This window comes from Haliaeetus leucocephalus, unplaced genomic scaffold (assembly GCF_000737465.1).
Source record: "Haliaeetus leucocephalus isolate CR32 unplaced genomic scaffold, Haliaeetus_leucocephalus-4.0 Scaffold484, whole genome shotgun sequence".
NCBI classification, from domain to species: Eukaryota; Metazoa; Chordata; class Aves; order Accipitriformes; family Accipitridae; genus Haliaeetus; species Haliaeetus leucocephalus.
In genome coordinates, this window is record NW_010972920.1 from 23,303 (window position 1) to 44,483 (window position 21,181).

Consider the following 21,181-nt stretch of genomic DNA (forward strand, 5'->3'; position numbering starts at 1 on the left):
ACCTCGATCTAAACGTACGCAGCTTCACGCTTAGCGCTTGGTTTTGATGGCAGTTCTGCTCCTGTATGATGAAGATGGCACTTGTTCTCTAGAAACAGAGACTATTCTCTTCCAGTTCCAGGGAACGCATCCTTCACGACGATACGTCGCTACAGAGCTCTTGGAATCCTAACACGCAGCAACCAGGTCAGTTAACTGTGCTAACCAGTGTTGCTTAATTGGAGCCAATAAACACGTATCCGGTGGCACTTGGGGAATCTGACTGCAGGGGTATGCTGTTCAAACAGGGTAAGGGAAGAGCTGCAATCGTAACCTGCATCTGGGACTAACTGGTGGTTCTTTTCTTTTATTTTCTTTTTTTAATTTTTTTTTTTTTTTAACTTAAACTCCTGTCACCTTCCACTGAGACTTTGTGCAGGTAAAAAGTGACTGTTGAAAGGATCCCTTTCAACAACCTATTCCACCTCCACACCTCTCGCACCCTTCAACATGCACATTATTCAGGTTGGTAATCACGACGGCACCAGTGACGAAATACAAAAATCAATGACCAAGTCTTTAAACTAGCCTCAAATAGCTATGAAGCTGCAAAAAGGCACGTACATAGGAAAACTGCTGTCACCTTCAATACGGTGGGGAATCGCTGACTCCAAAGTAGAGAATTCAACGCTCATGATGATGGGGAATTAATTTATTCCCTACGAATATTTGCCCTTTAAATACACTATTTCAGAGAGTCAGTTATGTAGATAACTTATGGGAAAGGTTGTTTGATGTTTACTCTTAGCGCAAACTAAAACATCACTCTCGCCAGCCGTAAGTGCTTTACAAAGCATCATCCTCTATAGATCGCGCTGCTGGAAACGGAACTGGGGTTCTCTCTTCTGTGAACATACACTCCGTAACACAACAAGCTTTTTGCAGCCGTGTCTGAGATTCATCAGACGCTTTCTCTCCCGCTTTCAGTTTCTCAAATGAATTTTTATGGCGGATTAAGTCATTGAAAGAACATTTTGTGTTTTTATTGTGCAAAACCTGCTAGTAAGAAATCTTAAATTGACAGCATAGGTACAATAAATTTGATTTTCAGAGTAGAAGTGAACTAAGGAAAAAAAAATATTCTACCATCTGATTAATAAACTCACCACCCAGAGGCAGTTTGGATCAAATAATCATAGTGAAGACCTACAGATAAGAACTATGCACCAAATAATTTCACGTCAGGAATCAACTACCATGATTTACTCATAGATTACTTGCAACTATGTTCTATAATATGTGTTGTGAACAAGTCACTCAGATGCTTCACCAAGTGTGATACTTTCATACCCGCGGCCTGCTGAGTCTCCATAGTGGCATGAAAGACAAGTCTCTGCTTTTGAGACATCGCAATTACGCACACAGCAGTAATGCGTTTCGCGTTCTTCCAACTGAGGGCACTGACATCTAGTAAGCTGAATTACGAAGAATACGTCAATGAAAATGAATACACACACGCAGTCGGTGACGTGTCATACCAAGGAGACGTATGTCTAAGCTGGGTTATCTAAGGCTCTTAGGATGTCATATTTGTTTTTCTTCCTTGCTGCACTACTCGATAACCTAAGGCAGAAAGCTTAGCTTTAAAATGAAGACTAGTGTATTTCTAATCTCCCTCCCCATTAGTCACCGTAAGAACGGAGACAAAAGTTAACAGCTACTGCTGCTTCCAAAATCTTGTACAAAAATAGACCAGTATGTCCTTCTGGCAGTCTCAAATATCTTGAAGAGTCTTCTGCCAATTCCTCTTTGATCTCTCGATTTCAACAGAAACAGTCAGTCCCATTGCCAAGACTTGTGTCTTGGTCAAGTTCAAAGACAAATGAAGTTTGTATTCTCTTTCCTTGGAATTGCTATTCAGAATCCATTCCGTTTCCATCCTCATTGTTTGGATTTGTTTACATTTTTTTCTTTTTTGTCCAAAGGAAATGCATTGGCAGTGCAAACAAAAAGTAGTTATCGTGATGCTCCCCCCCTCCCCCCGGCCCCAAATAGCAAGTGATCACCTCAGCATTTCAAAAGGGTCTCCCGAGATGTTATCTGCACGCACAGGATTCCACTGTCATGTTGGGGTACACCTTAAGAACCACATTTTTGTTTTCATCGAAGAATAAGATACTAAGAGAAGACATTTTGTCAGGAACGCAGCAAGGCTCAGGAATGCCCGGGACCACCCCGACGGCTCTCACTATGCTCTGGATGGTGGCATGGTTGGATGGCTTCAAGGCCTGCAAGAGAAAGATACGGCACAAAATGTAACTGCACCCAAGTTAGAATGGACCCATGTTCTCTAGAACAAAACTGGTTTCTTGAAGAAGGGCCCGGTGGAGACCCCACAGCTGACTAGCTGGAAAATCTGTCTTCTACTCGACCGTTTCCAGTTGTCACTTGTAGCTGCCCTGAGCCCGCAGCAGGAAATACGAGTCTGGTCCGGTTCTTCTGGCCACTGGATGCGAGTGCCGCTCCACCGCTTTCAGCTCAAGCGTCCTGCTGGGGACAGGGCCTCGGGCTCTCTATGGACCTGCCTTCCCAGGAAAACGCCCAGACAGAAGACCTTGCAGCAAGGGAGGGAGGCAGTCAACGTGCTAGCAGGCTGAGTCATTAGGGGAGCAAAAGAAACCTAACTTGTAGGCTGGGAAGTTTTGACTGGTGGAATGCGAGTGCATAAGGAAAAACAAAAGCAGATAAAATGTGTACAGATGAGAGGACGGAAGTACTTTACACCAGGATGCTAATTGTTCCAGTTTGCTCTCATGCAAGTTTAGGTTGTTTTGCTCATTCTTCCATGCCAAATCACTTCTCATCCGTGGTATACATAATCAGTGACATCGTCCAGTAACTGAGCCCCCATATCCCATGTCAGTTGTACCTCATATTAAGGTGACATTTTTCTCCAAAGGACAAAGTTTCCTGGATTTGTATACTCACGTAAACAGGAGCACGCTTTGGTTTGATATGAACGAAAAGCGAATGTGACCAGTTAGATAACTGTGTATGTTCACCAAACCAGAATACATTAATACACTCATAAAAATTAAAATGAACATAGTCATAGAAATGAAAAATACTAAGTTTTACCTCTGAATCTCCAAACCCTTCCAAATCCAAGTATCTGTATGAGAGATAGGTGAGCATGAAAAATGCACAAGATGCAGTTTTTACCCAAAGACTTCTGGTTTTCTAAGAGTGAGACTTCAACAATGCTTTTTAGAGCTCTTGTTACATGTAGAATCTGGGAATCACACAGTTAAATATGCTCAGTCAGATGCCACTGAGAAATATATGGAACAAGATCATTTGGGCCAAATGTTCAATTGGCGATTTTGCTCTGACAAGAGATTTGCTTTTGGAAAAATCAGTCTTAAGGGTTAGACATCTACCTACCTGAAGTGCAAGTCTTAATGACCTTGCATACAAAAAGCACAGGAATAACTATGAGATTCTGGCTCATCGTATCGTTTGTGTAGCACATTAATACATACAGGAGGAATTGCTTCCAATTCTGCTGGCAAAACGCACGGATGTCTAACCTGTCCCTACTTACGGCAACATAGCTTACGACTAAGGCCAGCTGTATTGTCCTTCTTTCTCAAGGAGACAGCTGTTCCTTGAATTCCAACAGAAATGGATCAGAATGGACTTTTTCCATATCATGCTGCTGAAACTAGTCTAAAGAGAGAACTGGAACCGTCTGACACAGAACTGAAAAGGATTCACTGGGGAGCATTCAGCTATTCTTTATGTACATGTTAGACATAATTCAAATGTTTCTTCTTCTCATGAGGAACCTAGTTCACCTGCAGGAAGGCTGAGCAACAAACGGCGCCAATCCTGCACATCCCATGCTTCTATTTATCCTCCAAGAGACTCGGAATTTGCTCAAGTATACTCATGATTTGAGTCCCTTTTAAGCACAGACGTTATACAGAGCCTGATCTTTTTCCCCTGCTGCTGTTTAAGTTTACTGTCATAGCTTATCAGATGAACGAGATGCAGGGGCGTGGTGATATTCTGTTTCAAATACAAATGCAAAGCTTGTTGCGGAATCCTCTTAATGGCTGTAGGTTTCCCAGCATGGTTACAAAGACATTACTCTCCATGTAGGTAGCCGATCTCAAGAAAGGCATTTCTGTTTGTTTGTTTTGAATTCAGGAGTACCTATACACCTCAGCAGTAGTTGACAGGGATTTAAAAAATGTCTTAGATTAGCATACAATTCCAATTCCTGTACCATTTGTGCCTGCAAAAGGAAGCAAAAGCTCTGGTAGCATCCAGGCTTGTTTCCCTACTCAGCTGCAGCACAGCGTGCTCCACAAAAATAACTGGGAGCCAAACAGATCTCCTGAGCCTGCTGATCAGACATCAAAAGGTAAAACGTCTACTGAGGCCCTATTTCCCATTGCCAGTACTACTGGAATTAAAAGCAGGTCTCCGAATATGCCATGTTAAGGTGTCACCAGAAACCCGTCCCTTCCGATATGGAGTCTGTGCCACTAAAATGCTAAATTGTATGCAACTGATTTCAGGTATTGCCTCAGCTATTGGTGGGAACAGCCCAGATACATTCTGTCATTGTATGATAAAAGAATTATCTCTATTCGATATGGGTATCGTACCATACAGAACGTCCTCCGTACTGACTTGAAGTCCGTCTTGAATACCCTGCCCCTGGCCCTTAAGGTGCACTCTTGAGGATGACCAGCTTTGGAATAACTCTGCATCTGTCGGTGGGAATTTAACTGTGACTGGAGTAAAATCCAAAGGTGTGTGCTTCTCAGAAAACCGAAATCCCCCTCGGAGTACTGAACTGGCATAATGCCCTGCACAAGGGGGGTGAGTTGGGCCACTGCCTGCAGGCCGTCTACGCCCTGTCCAGCACACGGTCATGAAAAGCAGGCAGAGATTTTCTTTTAGGAGGAAAGAAGCAGGGGACGCCCAGAGGAGCAGCAGGAGGAAAAAATGCTGAGCTGACTCCAAACTGCCAAACAAATCTGTGAATGAGTCCAGCTGTGGCTCAGGCTGCACCTGCTAAGCTGCACGCATCCTTGGGAGACTTGCTGCCCTGTTGAATTTCATTGGAGATGTATTATGAGCAGGGCAAACGATGTCAGTTAAGAGCGTTCATTCCTGACCTGGGAGAGGGTCCGCCTGGCCTGTATGCTCGGCGGCATTACGCAAGCCCAACACACACAGGCTTGACAGCAGTCAAACTGGCTAATTGAAATCAGGGAAAGGTTAAGGCTAGAAAATTTGGAGGTGGTAAGGTGGGGGGTGGGGGAAGAGGTACATCTGTTCTTAATTACTCAACAGGTTGTCAACTTTAGGAGCTCGCCCTCAGCAAGGGAACATTATATACCCATAGGCACAGATTAGCTTGTTACTGCCTGATGGTTATAGTATCATTTTGCAAACATAGACTTGTTAGTAGCACCAGATATTATGCATGGCTCAGGAATAACACAAGGCTCTCTAAGTTGCTCGCTTCCCCTTTTTATATAATTTAGCTTTTCATTCTCTTTGGAAAACAAGGTCATTTTGGTTTTTGCCACTAAAAAAGTGCACAAAAGGAACAATTAGTATTCCAACATGGACAGAAATCTGCCAATTGCTTTCAGGGAACCAGACTCACAACGGGTTTCAGTAACCTGCCCTCTTAACAAACTAGCTCTCTCTGCAGTACATGACAGCAAATATCAAGCTTCACAGTGTCCAAATAACTATAAAGCTCTGCTGCTGTAATTCTTCACCCAGCCGAGTCTATAGAGTTTCACACAAAAAGGCCGGATTTGGCCTTTTAGTAGGAATTTGTTGAAGAAAACCAGTGTCCTGGTTATGGCCCTGCAGGCCTGCGCTACAGGCTTAGTTCATGGCAATCAGACCTTCCACTTCATGTCAGCAAAGCCATTTAAACTCTGTGCTTTATTTGCCTACCCACCTCTCCCATTTACTTCTCACCTTGTCTCTACTGTAAGCTTTTTCCAGGGCAGGGACCACTTCCCGTAGTGCATACGTGTCTATCCCAGGCAGAGTAGAGGGGTGAAGACAAGGAGGAAGAACGCTCCTTTGGGACTGCTAGACTTAGCTACCGTGATATTAGTAGCCAATACCGCAAATTTACTTACTGGAGAAAATGGAGCTCAACTACAACATCTCAAGAGGCTGATGCTACTATCTGCGTGAAAGCTGAACCCGAATTTGGCAGAGAAAAATTTGGCTCTGTGTATCAGAAAATCTTTTGATGCCCAGTGTGATACCTCAGGGGAACTACCCAAAGATGGGCAAATCACAGACAAAGCTGGAATTCCTCTTTCACCCAAGCAATACCTGTTAACTACCCTTCAGCTATATGCACTGTTCATACCTCCCTCTCATGCCTCAGAGTGTCAGGCGTAAGTTTAAACTTCAATTAAACTTCGTTTTGCCTCTTCAGAACCACCGGTACTAAACTCACCTCGGGCTGTTTTACTTGCAGGAGCATTTGTATGGCTCCTTGTGTTTCTTTCCAGAGGTCTGAAGTTACTCTACTGTGGGAATTAAGCCCTGAGGTTATGGAGCACGTTAAGGATTTTCTGGTTGCAGGTGCTAACAAAGGCTCTGTGTAAGGACTAGGAAGCTCTTTATTACAGTGCTTCTTTATCATTACTTGACTTTTGGTTTCTGAGAGTTTCTTTACCTTCATGAAGATACATAATGCTTTTTGCTGTCCGAGAATCTGTGTTCTCAAAGTCTCACCTCGACTCTTAAAAGGAGAGACTTGCTTTCTCTCTTAAATCTGTAATTTCCCATCAGCTCTCGGCAGGATTAGGTTTCGGACAGAGCAAGGAGATACCAGTAACAAGGGCTTCTAAAATGACTACATCCAAAACTGTTTTTAAGCAAAGCCACCTTTGCTCTTGAGAATGCACATTATTGAGCAATCTGAGGTTTGATCCAGACTCTCTTAATAGGCAAAGGGGGGGTTCTTCCCAGTCTCTGCATCAGGCATCGGCTAACCCTGAAATAGATGCTATGTATTGACTGTTAAAAGACAGCTTTTCTGCCTCAGAAGGTAGAAACCTATTTTGCATGTCTGCCAAATGTAAAAAAAAAAAAAAAAAAAAAAAAAATTCTAGCGACTGAGTTGAAATGGTTATTCTCTAGCAAGCGCTAAATCCTGGGAGTTCGTCAGCACCTCAACTATCCTTTTACTTCTTTGAGAGCCAAAAGAGCCAGACACGATAACCTTAGGAAATGGGAACCAAAACGCATTTGGACTTAGGACAAGACACCTTCAAGCCTTTCTAAGAAGCTGCTATGCCTTTTTTTTTCTCCTGTCATCAGAAATACAGAGGACCCTGACTCAAATTGTCCTCCAGCAGAATCACCGATTGTCCGATGTGTACTTGACTCTTTGCTTTGTTTCTTTTGTAATACTGATGGTAGCTCATAGCAAATGTCTCATCTTAAGTGAAGAATATTTTAGAGGCCAGGAGCTAGATGCTTTTTTTTGTACTCCTTTGAACTGAAGTACTTGAACTCTTCCGATTTAAGTATCATGTACCATTTTCTCCCAAACAAAAATCAGAGCAACAGTCACTTATGGTTGGAATAAAGTTTTTATAACTAAAGCCGCAACGCGAAATGCTAACTCGCTCTTAAGCAGAGGCATACAGCAGGTGTTTTTGTAATTTATGTGTCCTTAAAGTTAGAACGAAAGAAGTCCAGGTCTGGCGCTTTTAAAATTTCTAACCTGTATGCCGACTTACCGGTTTGACAGAGCACTGTTCCCATCAACGATAAAGCAAAAGGCCCAGTGCAATGTATTCAAAGGTAATGACTCCACCGCTTCCTGTTCCCTTTCATTTTTGCCTTTGATCCAAAACCTGAAAGCCTGCCACTGCAGTTGGGGGTAGTCAAGTAAGTCATCTCCTCCTTCAAAGAGACACTCCTGCCCTCTCCGCTTTCTCTGGGCTCCATCCCCTTTGGTACATTTCTCCACCTGTCATTTTCAAAGGATGACTCCCTTGGGTCCTTAAGCCACTGAAATGCCACGTAAATTTCAGAACTAACTGCTAAGGCTTCACTGTGGCAGGAATAAAGACTCTTGAACGTGAGGTTACAGCGAGACCAGAAACCCTACCTTTACTGACATTTCCTGCAGGCATCATTTGCGTGTACCCCATGTTTTAGGCCAGCCTCAAATACCGCATCCTACTTTCAGGTTTCGCTAGACTCCAGGGGAGGTCCACGCTGCTAATAATGACACTGGGCACTGGATTTTGAAGAGCTGAGTTCATCCACCTAAGTCACGGGGCTAGGGGCACATCGCCCTTTCTTGCTCCTCCCATGCAACAATCTTATAAAAACCAGAGGATATTCCAAAAGTCAGCTGGCTGGGATCTACTGTTTTTGCATCCACTTGGCCTGCCACAGAAGTGATTCATTTGATTCTTTCGCTTACACTTAGAGCATCCTGACCGCCCCTATAGCTCCACAGAGCCTCTCTGTCCTTGTGACAGTCATGCCTCATGAGGCACACATTCTTCCTAGACCGTGCTATGCTGACTGACCCCCGTGTGGGTCTGGCAGCAGACGCTCCTTCGAGGCGTAACGACTACTGTCTAATATGCAATTTTCTGGACCTGGCTTGTATTATGTTTATTAAACACGTTAATAACAAGTTCACACATCATAAGCACTATTCAGGAAATGTTTTATGGCAATTTGGGTTCTGGCAATTTGGGTATTAGTTCAAAAAACTAATACCGTGTAATATTTTTTAAATTACCTTCACAAGCCTGTCTTTTTACTAGCTGTTCTAACCATTACTCCTTGCAGCACAAGACAAAGATATCACTTATGTACTAGATCCAAACACGTAACAGGTGACCAGCTGCCTTCTACTGACACAGGAAAGAAAATGCATAGTTTACGGTAACAGACAGTGCAAAAGAATCAATAAAGACCATACCTTTGGAATTGGGAATTGGCATTCCCCTGAGCAGTAATAGGCATCGAAGGATTTAGGAGAAATAATCCACTCGCTCCAGCCAATGTCTGCAAAATCCACCTTGAGATAGCGCCGGGCGCAATACCTTGGCTCGTTCCACTGCTTCCTCCTCGCCTTCTTCAGCGTTTGCTCATCGAACTGGAGAGTCTGGCTATTCTGGTGATGATTCTTCCTCTGCTTTTTCTTACTCTTTGCCCTCTCTGCTAACCGTGGCTGGAAGGTTTTGTACGGTTTTCTGTCTTCCCATCTCTCATCCTCATCGTACTGGTACTCGGCTCCTGGAAGCTCATTATTCTGCAATGGCAACAGGACATTTGCAGAGCGTTTTCGCCGCCACTTCCCGAGGCTGCTCCTCATGTGGTTTTCTGGCCTGGGAAAGACCCCTGCCAGAGAATGACGGTGCCCTTGCAAACTAAAGACAACGCTCTCTGGCTCTGAAATAGCAGAATCGTTGGCATAAATCAGAATGTAGGGTTCATAGCGAGAAGGTGCCCTTTTCCAGGAGCGATGGCTGGTCAGATCCATTTTGACACTGATCAGGAGTTCATTGTTTTGCTTTGCCTCATGCAGGAGCTGAGTGATATCCTTCCGCTGCCAGGAAAGGACATCCTGGTAAACAGTGGAGACATTTATTAGGAAATGTCCCAGGCTCCGAGTCTGGTTCCCAACAAAAGGAAAGGCCCAAACTGAAAGATGTATCTGAATTTCAGGTTTCCACTGCCCGTGACGAGAACAGCCTCTGGATTGGGAACAGTTCCACTTAGCATGCAGCAGATCACCGATATAATAATGCACCGAAGCTGACAAGACGTTTTCAGACTCTGTGAGTGATGTCAAATTAAAAACATACATCTCCTGGCTTTCAGGGCTCCCTAGAAGAAGAAATACTTAGATAAGAATGTGGGCATTTCAAAACGTTATAAAAAAGGACCGAGCACAAGGCTTTCTAGGTTATACATCAAGTTCACAGGAAATTTTCACGCGGCGCTGTGGAAACAGGTTTAGGCCGCTATTCGGAAAAATAACCAAACTGGTAAACTGGTGACCGTAAATCACACACTTTCATTCTGGTTTCCTTGTAATACCTATCTCCATCCAAAAATACTCACACATTTCCTACTGCTCCTTTGACTTCAGGAAACAAACTAGGGCACAGGAACACAGCTCGATTAACAGACGCACTAAAGACTTCAACTATCGTCCAGAAATTTGAGCGATGCCACAGTAAGGTTTCACTCTTTTGTCTTCCTCTTCCTGTAACATTTCCCCCCCCCCCCCCCCCCCCAAAATTCACTCAGGTGCCAATGGCTGCCCTGTCACGACTAAAGAATTGTCTTTCTTTGTCCACGACAACTGGGACATCACCAGGACATCAATGGCACTGAACCGTGCCTTAGCCCAGACCTAGCTGAAGCTGGAGAAAGGCTCCTGCTGCCTTCACTAGGCACTGGATTGTCTGTAACTTTCATTATCCTCTTGAACTACAGCCTCAGTGAGAAAGAAAAGATTTGCTTCCCTACTAGTAGAGGCTCAAGGTGGCAGCGAGGAAGAAAAAAAGCCTGGATTCCAACAGGGCACGATTCTCAAGCGTTGCCACAGGCTTTCAAGTGTACTGCCAGGTAAGTCACTTAAGCTCCAATTGCCAAGTCGTTCAATCCAAAAAAAGCCTAGCTGGTTCCTTTGAACCTTCCACTCTGCTCCACCGTGATCCAGGCCCCACCTACAAGACGGGGACTTTGGGGCCTGGGTGGCATTCACTCTTAGCTTCTAAATATGTCAAAGAGACTACTAAAGAGGGACCCAAAACCATGTAACATTTGATACAGCTACCTATGTATATCAGGATGCAAAACAAGTAAGCAAACATAGACAGCACTACATGTTTCAAAAGCTAAACAAAAAGACAAATTGAAATCCTGTGTTACAAAGGACATTTCCTCTTGATATTAACCATTCCTCCATTACAACGAGACCAATTTATTTGGCCCCTCAAGTAGTCAGTGACCTCTGCATGCGCAACTGGGTCTTCATGACACAGAGCCCTTCACAACGGCAAGGTCAGAGCTGGGCACAGAAGGAAGTATAAAGTTATTGACAACAAGCCTCGCACACAAAGAAGGAATGTGGCTCACCTCTAAAGACACGGGGAGAAGAAACACCAGGATAGAATCACTGTATAATCATTTTTAAGGCTTGAACATCAGCTCTGGAGAACGAGACAATTCACCATTTACAACAAGCTAAAGACACGCAAGCTGGCCTGACAGCCTTTTGGCTAAGTCAGACACTAATCACAACCAAAGTTTCCCTCTAGAATGATCAGGCCTAGGACTGCTTCAATTACACGGGGTAAATTTAGTCATTCCACCTAGGACATTTCATCAGTTTTCATGCCAGAGTTACAAAGTATTTACTAGCATAGCTGAAGGTAGGTGGACAGTACTAGAGCAACCCCAATAACCAAAAGAAAGCCAACCCAAAATGTCTTGGTTTTAGGGGGTGGTGGTGGCGGTGGCAAAACATACCCACTCGCCTCTGTGCAGAGGGAAACAAGCCAAGGACGAGCCTTCTCAATGGTCCGGATGTTACCGTGTCGATTAGGAGGGATGAAGGGGACTGGAGTTTCCACAGCCGTGAAATTAGAGAAGTCAACCTAACCACCAGTATCTTGCACAAACCCAAAGATGCACTCCTAACACAGGCTGATCTGTGAAAACAGATGGCTGACTACTTTAATCCCTTGTAGGATGCAACAGAAAGGCTTAGGGGTAAGGTTTAATTTTTGTTTTCGAATTTCCTGCTTGGACTGCAGTTACGTCTGTCCTTCAGAGTAAGAGAAATATAGATCCAATCGTTAAGGCCCTATCGAGAGCTATAAAACCAGGCTGTATGGAAAAGTCAAACATAGTAAAGCAAAGGTATGCTCTGCAGCCCCCCAAATGGCTGGAAACAACCCAACACATTAGGAAAACAAGGGAACACAGAGTGAAATGCTTCACTGACATCATGGCATGTCAAAACCCTCTCCAAAGGCTGAAGAGAAGTTCTAGTTCACAGAATTTTGCAAGAGTGTTGCTCTTTTTATTTTTTTTTTATTGCAAGGAACGAGAGGCCTAAAGATACTCGTGGACTAGAGAAGAACAGCCTCCCCACCTCACTCTCAAAACACTTTAGTAAGTCCCCTGCCCAAGCAAGGGAAAACGTCGTTTCCAGTACTGAACTTTCAATAATTTTGACAGCTTTAAATTCTGGGTGACATTACGTGCTTCCAGCCTGCGATATCCCAACTGCTCATGCCATTCAGGTAAGTCTAGCAAATGACTGTATTCCGCCTCTGCCTCCCCATCCCTACCCCAACAATCTAAGTGGCCTCCTCTTCTAAACGTTTTTTCCTCATCAATATTCTAACCCACACATTAAAAAAGCAGGTATCGGTCTCGCTAGAAAGACAGAACCCCTCTCCCCAGTATATCACATGCATTGCTTCATGAAATCAGGGAAAAAGCAACATACGCTTTTCCCAGTGAAACAGGGGAAAACAAGGCCAAGTCACTTACGGAAGGCACCCTTGTTTACACACTAAGCTCAACCTGATGGTGGATCACACAGCTAAGTTCCCAACAGCTGAAAATTTAACGTACCAAAGCCATCGAATTTCTAGCTATTACTTATGCCTGGGGCACAAGATCTTCTTTTAATTCGATCCTCCTTTTCATGCCTCAAGCCAAAACCGGCTGTTTATTACATTTGTACTAAGCACGCACGAGGACCTGACCTCCGCTTGGTTTGTAATCACTAGTATAATAAGGTTAATATGTAATTTGGCAGAGCACGAAGTACATCAGTCTTAGGAAACCAGAATTTATGATGTCTCATGAGCTCCTATTAAAGAAGTTATTATTGGAATCGCTATTGTATGTTGAATGACAAGTTTTGATTTTAATTTTTAGTAAGAACTCCACTTAACACATACTGCCTGTTCTAAATTGGCATATTGTAGTGGAACACAAAACAAGCTGCTTTTGTTTGTGAAGAAACCCTAGATGGCGTGAAACAGACACAGGAGGAATATATAGTTTTGATTTAAAGCACAACTCAAGAAGCCACTCTTGGTGTTTAACTCTACACCCAAGACCAAATACTTGCAGTAGATGGTGCTATTTTATTACTGACTGACCTCCAAGCTCAAACGGCTCCAAAGAGTTTTCGGATCATTCAGTCTGCAAAATCATCTTGAAACCAGTTACCGGCAGCCAGCACAGATGTCTACAGATTTGCTGGCTTCCGGCTCAGAAAAACCCAACTGTGTGACCTGGGTCTCTGTCACAACTTTGGAACACCGCATCAAATACATCTGTTGGGTGACAGTGATACCCGACTCTCAAGATGTGAGCAACGCACCGAAATAAGCATTCCCCAGGCTAGTCACTACCCTTAAAAATGACAGACACATCAAGGAAGATTCAGCTTTACAATATCTACAAACGCACCTTTTCCTCAGGAGAATTTCATTTCACTTAAATGAAACCTTGTCCTTAAACCCAGAGGACAGAAACTGCTGAAAATCTGTCCCCACAATAATGTACTTCAAACTATTAGCCAAGGTCAGGAGCACTGTTTCAACTTTTCACCAACATCAGGAGGTACCGAGTAGCATCTAACCACGTTTCATTGTGATGCGAGAAGCTTTCCATGAGCCTCATCCAGCTTGCTCTGCTGACACCGGTGAAATTTTACTGAGTGATGTGACCTGAGACTTCAGTCTTTAAAATGACTTACACTGATAACTCCTCTCATATAAACAGTTTGATTGACTGATTTCCCCCCTCGCTAATCCCAAAGAACCCTAAACCAAAACCCAAGCCAAATCTAAGCAGGGCTTAAACTCTAATACCTTGCCAATGATCAGTAAACGGCATTTCCTAGGATGCCGCCACCAATAGCTCCACGTTAAATGGAGGGGAGGAGGGGACCAAAATGCAGGGTGAAGTCCATGAACACTTGCTCAGCTGCCAGTGGAAAGAGCCAGGCTGACTAAGCCCAGCTAAGGCCTCTGGTCAGTTTGCCCTCTTATAACACGACCTTTAAGGTCTCAAAGGCAACAAGACCTCCTTACAACAAAGCCCTCTATTGGTATAGAAGGATCAAGTCAGTTTTGCAGGTGAAAGCAAGCAAAACGCCGGCCCAGAAACCTATGCCCTAGAAGATCATGGCATCACAATAGCTTTTTTCTTATTTATGTTTTCAACATCAAACAAAAATGGTGAAAACAGCAGCTTTGCAGCAGCTTTCTTTGTGCCAGTCGCCCAGACAAGAAATGGTCTGTTGCAGACATAGACAAGAATCTGATGCTAAAGTATCACCTTTCAGAGGGATGCTGGGCAGTAGGTCCCCTTCTGCCTGGGCTGGCTCTTCGGATACCGTGGCAGTGGGAAGATCGTATGAACCCTGGGCGTCCCCGCACTGCAGGCAGCTGCCAGAGCAAACTCGCAGTCGGGTCCGCCACCTTACTGCCTGGCAAGATTCCGTCTGGTACCTTTGAGCAGCTGCACTTGGTAAACCTTGCACTCATTTGTGGCAGTATACAACACAATTCACTGGCAACTCAGTATTATTTGAGCAGGAGTAACTTCCCTGGCTCACCTAATACCCTTCCCAACTCTGCGAGCAGCCGATTTCTATCCGAGCACCGCTACTTGAGCTAAGTGTTTTAGTTTCTTACTTAAAATGAGTTCTGCTAACTCAGCTTTGCTCTTTTGTAGTACAAAATAGGAAGCGCAGAAGACTTCTCGGCCACAAAGCATGTAAGGAGAAGACTACTTATGAGGAAACAAGCAAAGGAGAAGTACGTGCAACAGAGCTATATGCAAGGAATACCATGCTACTTTCCAGATACTCTGAGGCCAGATTTTAAGGGCAATATCTGCTCCCCACCAAGGCATCACCATATGTTGCTGCCAGCCTGATGAGTAATTTTCAAGACCAAGCTCTGCACAACAGAGCTCTTCTGAAATGCAATAGGTAAGACATAGCCTCGCTGCACTGTTCGTTAGTATTGCTCGCTTCTACTGTGTAGAGCTTTGGAGCAGCAGCCACGAGCTGGGCAAAAAGGTACTCAACGAGGAGGACATCTCATTATTTGCATTCATGCAGAATGCAACTGGAAGGTCCATGCAGTTAAATGGAAAGGCTACATATTTATCGGCCTCCTCAGCCCATATGCAAGTGACCATTCAACCTGTGCACTCTCTCCTTGCTTGAAGGGGGAAACCCAGACCCCAGTAGCACCATGGCGAAGCTTGTACTGGTCCAGCATCACTCCCTCACTCTCCTGTACGAGCGACAACAAAGCTGTCCGGGGTGGGGGGAGAACAGAGGTACAGTCCCTCCAGGCCTAAAGCAGAAAAGCCTTACTGTATCACACAGGCGGTTGTCACCCAGACACTGTCAGGGTGTGCCATCACTGACTGTTTGGGGTATCAGAGATGCCAGCTTATTTACGGATAGCTCAGACGAGAAAGGAACCCAGCTCATAGCACTACAGCTGAAGTACTTGTACTCGCTGAATCTTCAGAGGCATGACCCATGCTTCCTCACCTTCCTGCAATAACCCACAGCTGTATGGATTGCCTGTTACTGGCATTAAAAAGGTATTTTAGGAAAAAGCAGTAGGTCTGTAGAGACTGACGTCACCAGCATGAACATATTCATGTTCCAAGGGGCATTTCCAGGCATCAATAGGCTGGAACGAGACCACTAACATGTGGTGTGTTTACCTTTATAGAGGATGCACTGACGTTTTTATGGACTGCCAAATCTATCCCATGGGTGAAAAAGGATGCAATAATGAGGACTATTTAGTTATATAGTCATCATTAGCCATCATTTAAATGAGATATTAAAGTGGTGCCCTTGTGCCACTGCACCGTTAAGACCGTATCAGTGTTTCCATTGTAAAACTTTGTTTTCATGGGTTCATAGCCTAGCTACAAAAGTTCACTCAGAGCTGGAAATGGGAACAAGCTCCAGAACAGGAACACAAATTTGGAAGCCAGATTTCTTCTTTTCTCCCACCTTTGCTCTTACTGGATTGCTGCTTCCCCCTTACCAGTTTGACTATTATGCAAAAGAAAAATATAGGATCCCATTTTCTCCTTGTAAAGAGCATAGGACTTGGTGTCAAACTGGTTTTGTTAATTCTTTCAAATTTATTAATTCTTACTATCAAAGCAGGTAAGGTCATAACAGCTCGTACCTCGATATAAAAAAGTCAAAAGTCCACCACTCTGACTAAAACTATTGGCTACTTAAATAAAGAACTTGAAGAAACAGCTACTTAAATAACTTCAAGAAACAGCGATGGTGCGTGCTCAGGATCTAACTTACATGTGGATTTTATGATATGAAAACCACAGATATGCACATTTCACATCAAAAATAGGCTGCACAGTGGGCAAATGATCTCTCTTCCTATATACTTTAAGCAGAAAGACCACAGCAGGTCTGAAAACTAAACATTGAACTCAAAGCTAGCATAAGCTAAGCAAATAAGGAGGTTGCATCAGTAAAGGACAGAAATCTGGAAAGGGGAACACGAAAAGCCAACTCTACTCCTTCTTACAGTCACGATTAATTCCACTTCAGCTCGTGGGAACAGGTCAGCTGTATGAAAACCAAGTTGCACACAGTTCGTCTGTCCCCTCAAGGCCAGTACTCTTCACAAGTGAAGCGACAGGCTCTAGAAACTGTGACCGACTGGCAACTGTGAGCACAGGCCATCCACGTGTGTGACAGCATAGCAAGACAGGTGGTAACAGAAGCCAGAAAATGCACATTCTGAGTCTGGTCCTGAGAGGCCAAACCTACAGAGATCCTGCCTATTTGCATTAGAGAAGGTTTGCAGATTTGAGCCCAGCCTGCCCAAAACATAGCATAATTGTCTTCAAGTTCATTCTGCTTGAAAAACTACCAGGATGCTGCTGCTTACATTTTATTTATAGGGGTACAGCAAAAAACAAAACAAAACAAAAAAACCCCAACCAACCAAAAAACCCCCAAACCAAAAAAACCCACGCTCTCACCATCTCCTGCCCGAATGCTTTTAACGCTTTCATTACAAAAGACCTTAACGTTACTAGAGCTCAAAGAGGTTAGAATTTGGCCCGTACTGGTTTTTGCAGGCTGACAGGGGCCGGCGACTAGCTGGTTTCCCTGTGCAGTACTCGGTTTCCCTTGTTTGCGTGGGCATTTCATACCACAACAAAGGAAAGAAAGGCGTTTTGAAAAGGAGGAGAACATAGTTCTTAAACCACAAGAATTGGCCTAGGGGCGGGTGTAATACCTAAAATTACTTGAAATTCAGTCAATAAAAAAGAGTTTAAAGTAATTTCTGACTGTATAGCTTTACTATAACATCATTAGAGGGACCCTCCAATTAAAGTCGAGTTTTTTAAATGACTCATTTGCAAGACATGCTGCTTTAGCGATGCTATGATTAAAAGTGCTTTCAAAAGCAAACTGAAAGTCTTGCATGTAAGGCTTTAATCTTTCCGCTCTCTTTTATTTATTCTGTGCTCTATCTTTCCTCCAGATCCTGAGCCTCAGAAGTCGCAGATCAGCACACCTCTACGGGAAGCACTGAAGGTAAGCAGATTTATATCAGCTGGAGGTCTGGTCATTCAGCGGTTTCACTAAGCAGCAGGAGGAAAGAATGGTCGTGCGCAGAAACCGATGCACAGACTCGACCGTAGTTTAAGAGTATGCTTGCCAGAACTGTCAAAGTGTTCGGCTCTAACTCATGTATCGTCTGACCTTCTCCCTAGCTGTCTTTTTAGAGTCACAGGGACTGGAAAGCCACTCGCTGTTGTAGTACATTCGGGGAAAGAACCAGAAAAGGCTCTGTCTTAGGATTTTTACTGAAGCAGAGCTTGCTGTGAGGCGTGGCCTAAGCAAGACAAGAGCTACTAGCATCATCCCAGAAACACCCCACAACAATGACACAGCTGCCATGGAAATCACGGGCTGAACATCCTTTGACTCAAATACATAGAAGTAAATTAGAGCAGTTAAGTCAACGAGAGAGAACAGTACTGGAATGTAACTAGATATGCTGTGAATAATGTACATCCTTACTTCACTTGTAATGCATTTGGGGCCCAAGGTTTCCTTCAGCATTGTCACGGGCATCAAAGGTTCCTTTTTTGAGTGACTCGGACTGAAAAATTGTGGTTTGAGATAATTTAGCAAGATTAATGGAAAGCAAATTTGCCCGAATAGAAGATCACATGAACATTCATCAAAATCAAAGGCCAAAACCCCCAGCCCAAACAACGAAACCACTAATAGTCCAGCCTAGTCGTGAAATGCGGTGTGCAAGAGATTTCGGGGCAGCACGGGACGGAAACTTCAGAGGTGCCCATGCAGGGCTGAAATTCTCATCCTATCCCCTCGGAGGACTGAGCCATGGAAAGAAAAACTTGCATTTAACACTTCTTAGGATGCTTCTTTTGATTAATCACATTTTAGTTCCTTCTTGTTGGCTGTCCATTACAAGACCGCAGCTGCCACAAGCAACGCCACTTTTCTTGGACTAGAAACCGGGATGAGTTTCAACAAGTCCTGCCGGTTCTTGGTCTCATCACACAACACGCTGTCTTACAGGGTCTCAAAAATTTGTCTGGTGGGTTACCTGGGAGATCCGGGAAAGGCCTTTCTCGTGTGCTGCAGAAGAGCCAGAAGCCTTCCACGGGAAAAGCGAGGACAGAAAGGTTTCAAAGTCACATTCCAGAGTTGTGTTTCAGAAGAGAAACTGTTTCTCTCCTGAAAAGATACGATTAAATTGCAAAACGTGTGGTTAAACTGCAAATGAAATCACTAAAGATTTCCTTCAAGGCCTCTTGCTGTAGATGCAGGAGAAATGGGCAGATTCTTAGGGAAGTTCTGCTTATTGCACACAACAAGCAGTCTCCTGAAAGGGCTCGCAGCGCGGATTGTAAAATGTGCTGAAGGAGTAACGGCAACATAATTTATTAATTTAACTGATGCAGCCACATTAAGGACAAGTGGAAGCCTGTGGGAAGCTGAAATTTGCAGCCGAGGAGCGCAACAGTCAGAGCAGAGGATCTGGAAACCAACTACCTCAGACGGGAAATACTGTCGATGTGCCGTTTCCATCACAGGGCTGGCCAGGCAGTCGGGTGCAAAGAAGAAGTCAGAAACCAGAAAAGACCTTTTCACTCCCCCCCACCACCCCAAAGAACATTTGATCTACGAGTTTTCTGGAAATGCACTTTCCTGCCATCAACAACCATACAAAATGAGCTGCTGCTGCCTACGGTGAAAGAAAGGCAACAGCTAACTAGCTGGTTAAATATTTTTCATAAATACTTATAAAAGTGTCAAAAATCTTATAATCACTCACAATTTATTGTGTTAGCACTCCAACTGTGAAAGTATTGGAAAAGAAGCAGGAAAGGGCTTAGTGAATAGTGTGTTTATAGGACTGCTGCCACCCAATGTCAAGAGAGAGTATAAATATAATCAGAAAGACCACAGAGACGGCATTTCAACCAAAGGCCTTCTAGGTTTAGAACAATAAATATCATTAATTAGGTATGCTTAAAGGAGCAAATATCACTCTGCTAGGATTATAACCTCCCCCACTCTTTCAGTGAGGTAACTGCTTATTTCGGAACGAAGGCACGTACATTAGACCTATTTATTGCAAAAAATTGTCACGTTAGAAAGACAAAAGAGTTCCTCTGTAGGAGCAGCAAGTGGCCAGTCCCAGCTCTCCATCCTCAAAAACTGGGGTATTTACGCCTCTAGCCTCCAAAGCTTCTCTTGTGGACAGAAATACTTGCAGTAAGCATGCGGTGGAGAATGTTTGTAGGGCTGAAGCCTAAGACACCAAAGCCATTCAATTATTCATGGTATTTGATCTCTGTGCAACGCTACCCTATAGTAGACATCGTTGCCTTGGAAGAATCAGAAGCAACGACTCGCAAAGAAACCTACGGGAAGTCTGGCACCCAGCTCTCAGTTTTCTGGGAGAGGAAGGAATCTACGCAGGTCACTGAAACTCCCAGACAACACTCGGTTTTGCTGACGGATGCTTGTCTGTGAAAAATCCGCTGTGTCAATCCACTAGTGCTATGAAAAATAAGAGACCGGCAATCGGGCTGCTATGCACGGCATGACAGTTGTCATACAAACAGCAAGTTTTAGGGATGCAGTGGACTTGGGAAGCGTATCCCAGTGAAGGTCACATTTGAGTTCTGGCATCTCCATTTAGCCCTTGCAGAGGTCAGATGGAGAAAAAGCAGAACAGCAGAGTGGGGGAATGCAGCAGCAAGACAGTGCCATCTCACCTTTCTGCTAGGACAGAGCTCTTTCGGGATGCTGCCATGTTAAATACAAGCCCTCCCCCTTTGTGAAAGAAGAGTTTACATTTTCATAAATCTACCTGTGCATGCCAGTGTGCAGTGATGGAGAGATCTAAGCGTCACTGCCAAAGATGACGAGATGCAGTATTTACTGTGCACGAATTACGCTTCAACTAGACTCATGTGCCATTGCCTGTAATTGCCAGTACTGTCACCAACGTCTCAAAATGAATACTCTGTAGATAGTCTAAAGGATCACCAAACCACGTTATTGCACTACCGTATGCAAATCAGCCCTCGGTTTCAGGAGAAGCCACACATGCGAAACACCGATAAAAGGAGACTCCAGAGAGGATACGTTAATTGCTCCGCTTCCCTCGCAGGGTACTCGGATATCGTACAGCGGAGACGTCGCATACAGAGTTGAAGAGCTAAACCAGTAACTAAAACACGGGAGACGACGTAAACACGATATGCTAAAATACACGACTGTTGCCGCAGAAGCACCCTTTTCTCACCTCCTTCCCTACATCGAGCTCCCCGGGCGCTAAACCAGCCAGCCTGCACTGTGAGACGGCTGCCGCGCGGGTCCAGCAGTACGTCTTCGCAGGGATACGAACGGACCGTTACCTCCGTTTCCGCGGGACCACCGAAGCCTCCTCGCCTGCAGAGCGTCACCCGCAAGCCAGCCGCTCCGGCAGCTCGCTTAGCCCGCACGGCGGTCGAGGTCTCCCCGACGAGCGCCCGCCCTCCGCCGCGGGCAGCCGCC

At 44.4% G+C, this 21,181-nt stretch overlaps 1 protein-coding gene across 1 annotated transcript in view; it reads right to left on the bottom strand.

The window, feature by feature from the left end:
* Positions 1–2,075: 2,075 nt before the first annotated feature.
* Positions 2,076–21,181, bottom strand: part of BMP3 (bone morphogenetic protein 3) — a 19,726-nt gene continuing 620 nt past the window's right edge. Inside the window, exons 2-3 of the mRNA XM_010575579.1 lie at positions 8,990–9,900; positions 2,076–2,267 (exon numbers count right to left, since the gene is read on the bottom strand). Coding sequence (XP_010573881.1) covers positions 2,076–2,267; positions 8,990–9,900 — 1,103 coding nt within the window. The remainder of the gene's footprint in view (positions 2,268–8,989; positions 9,901–21,181) is intronic.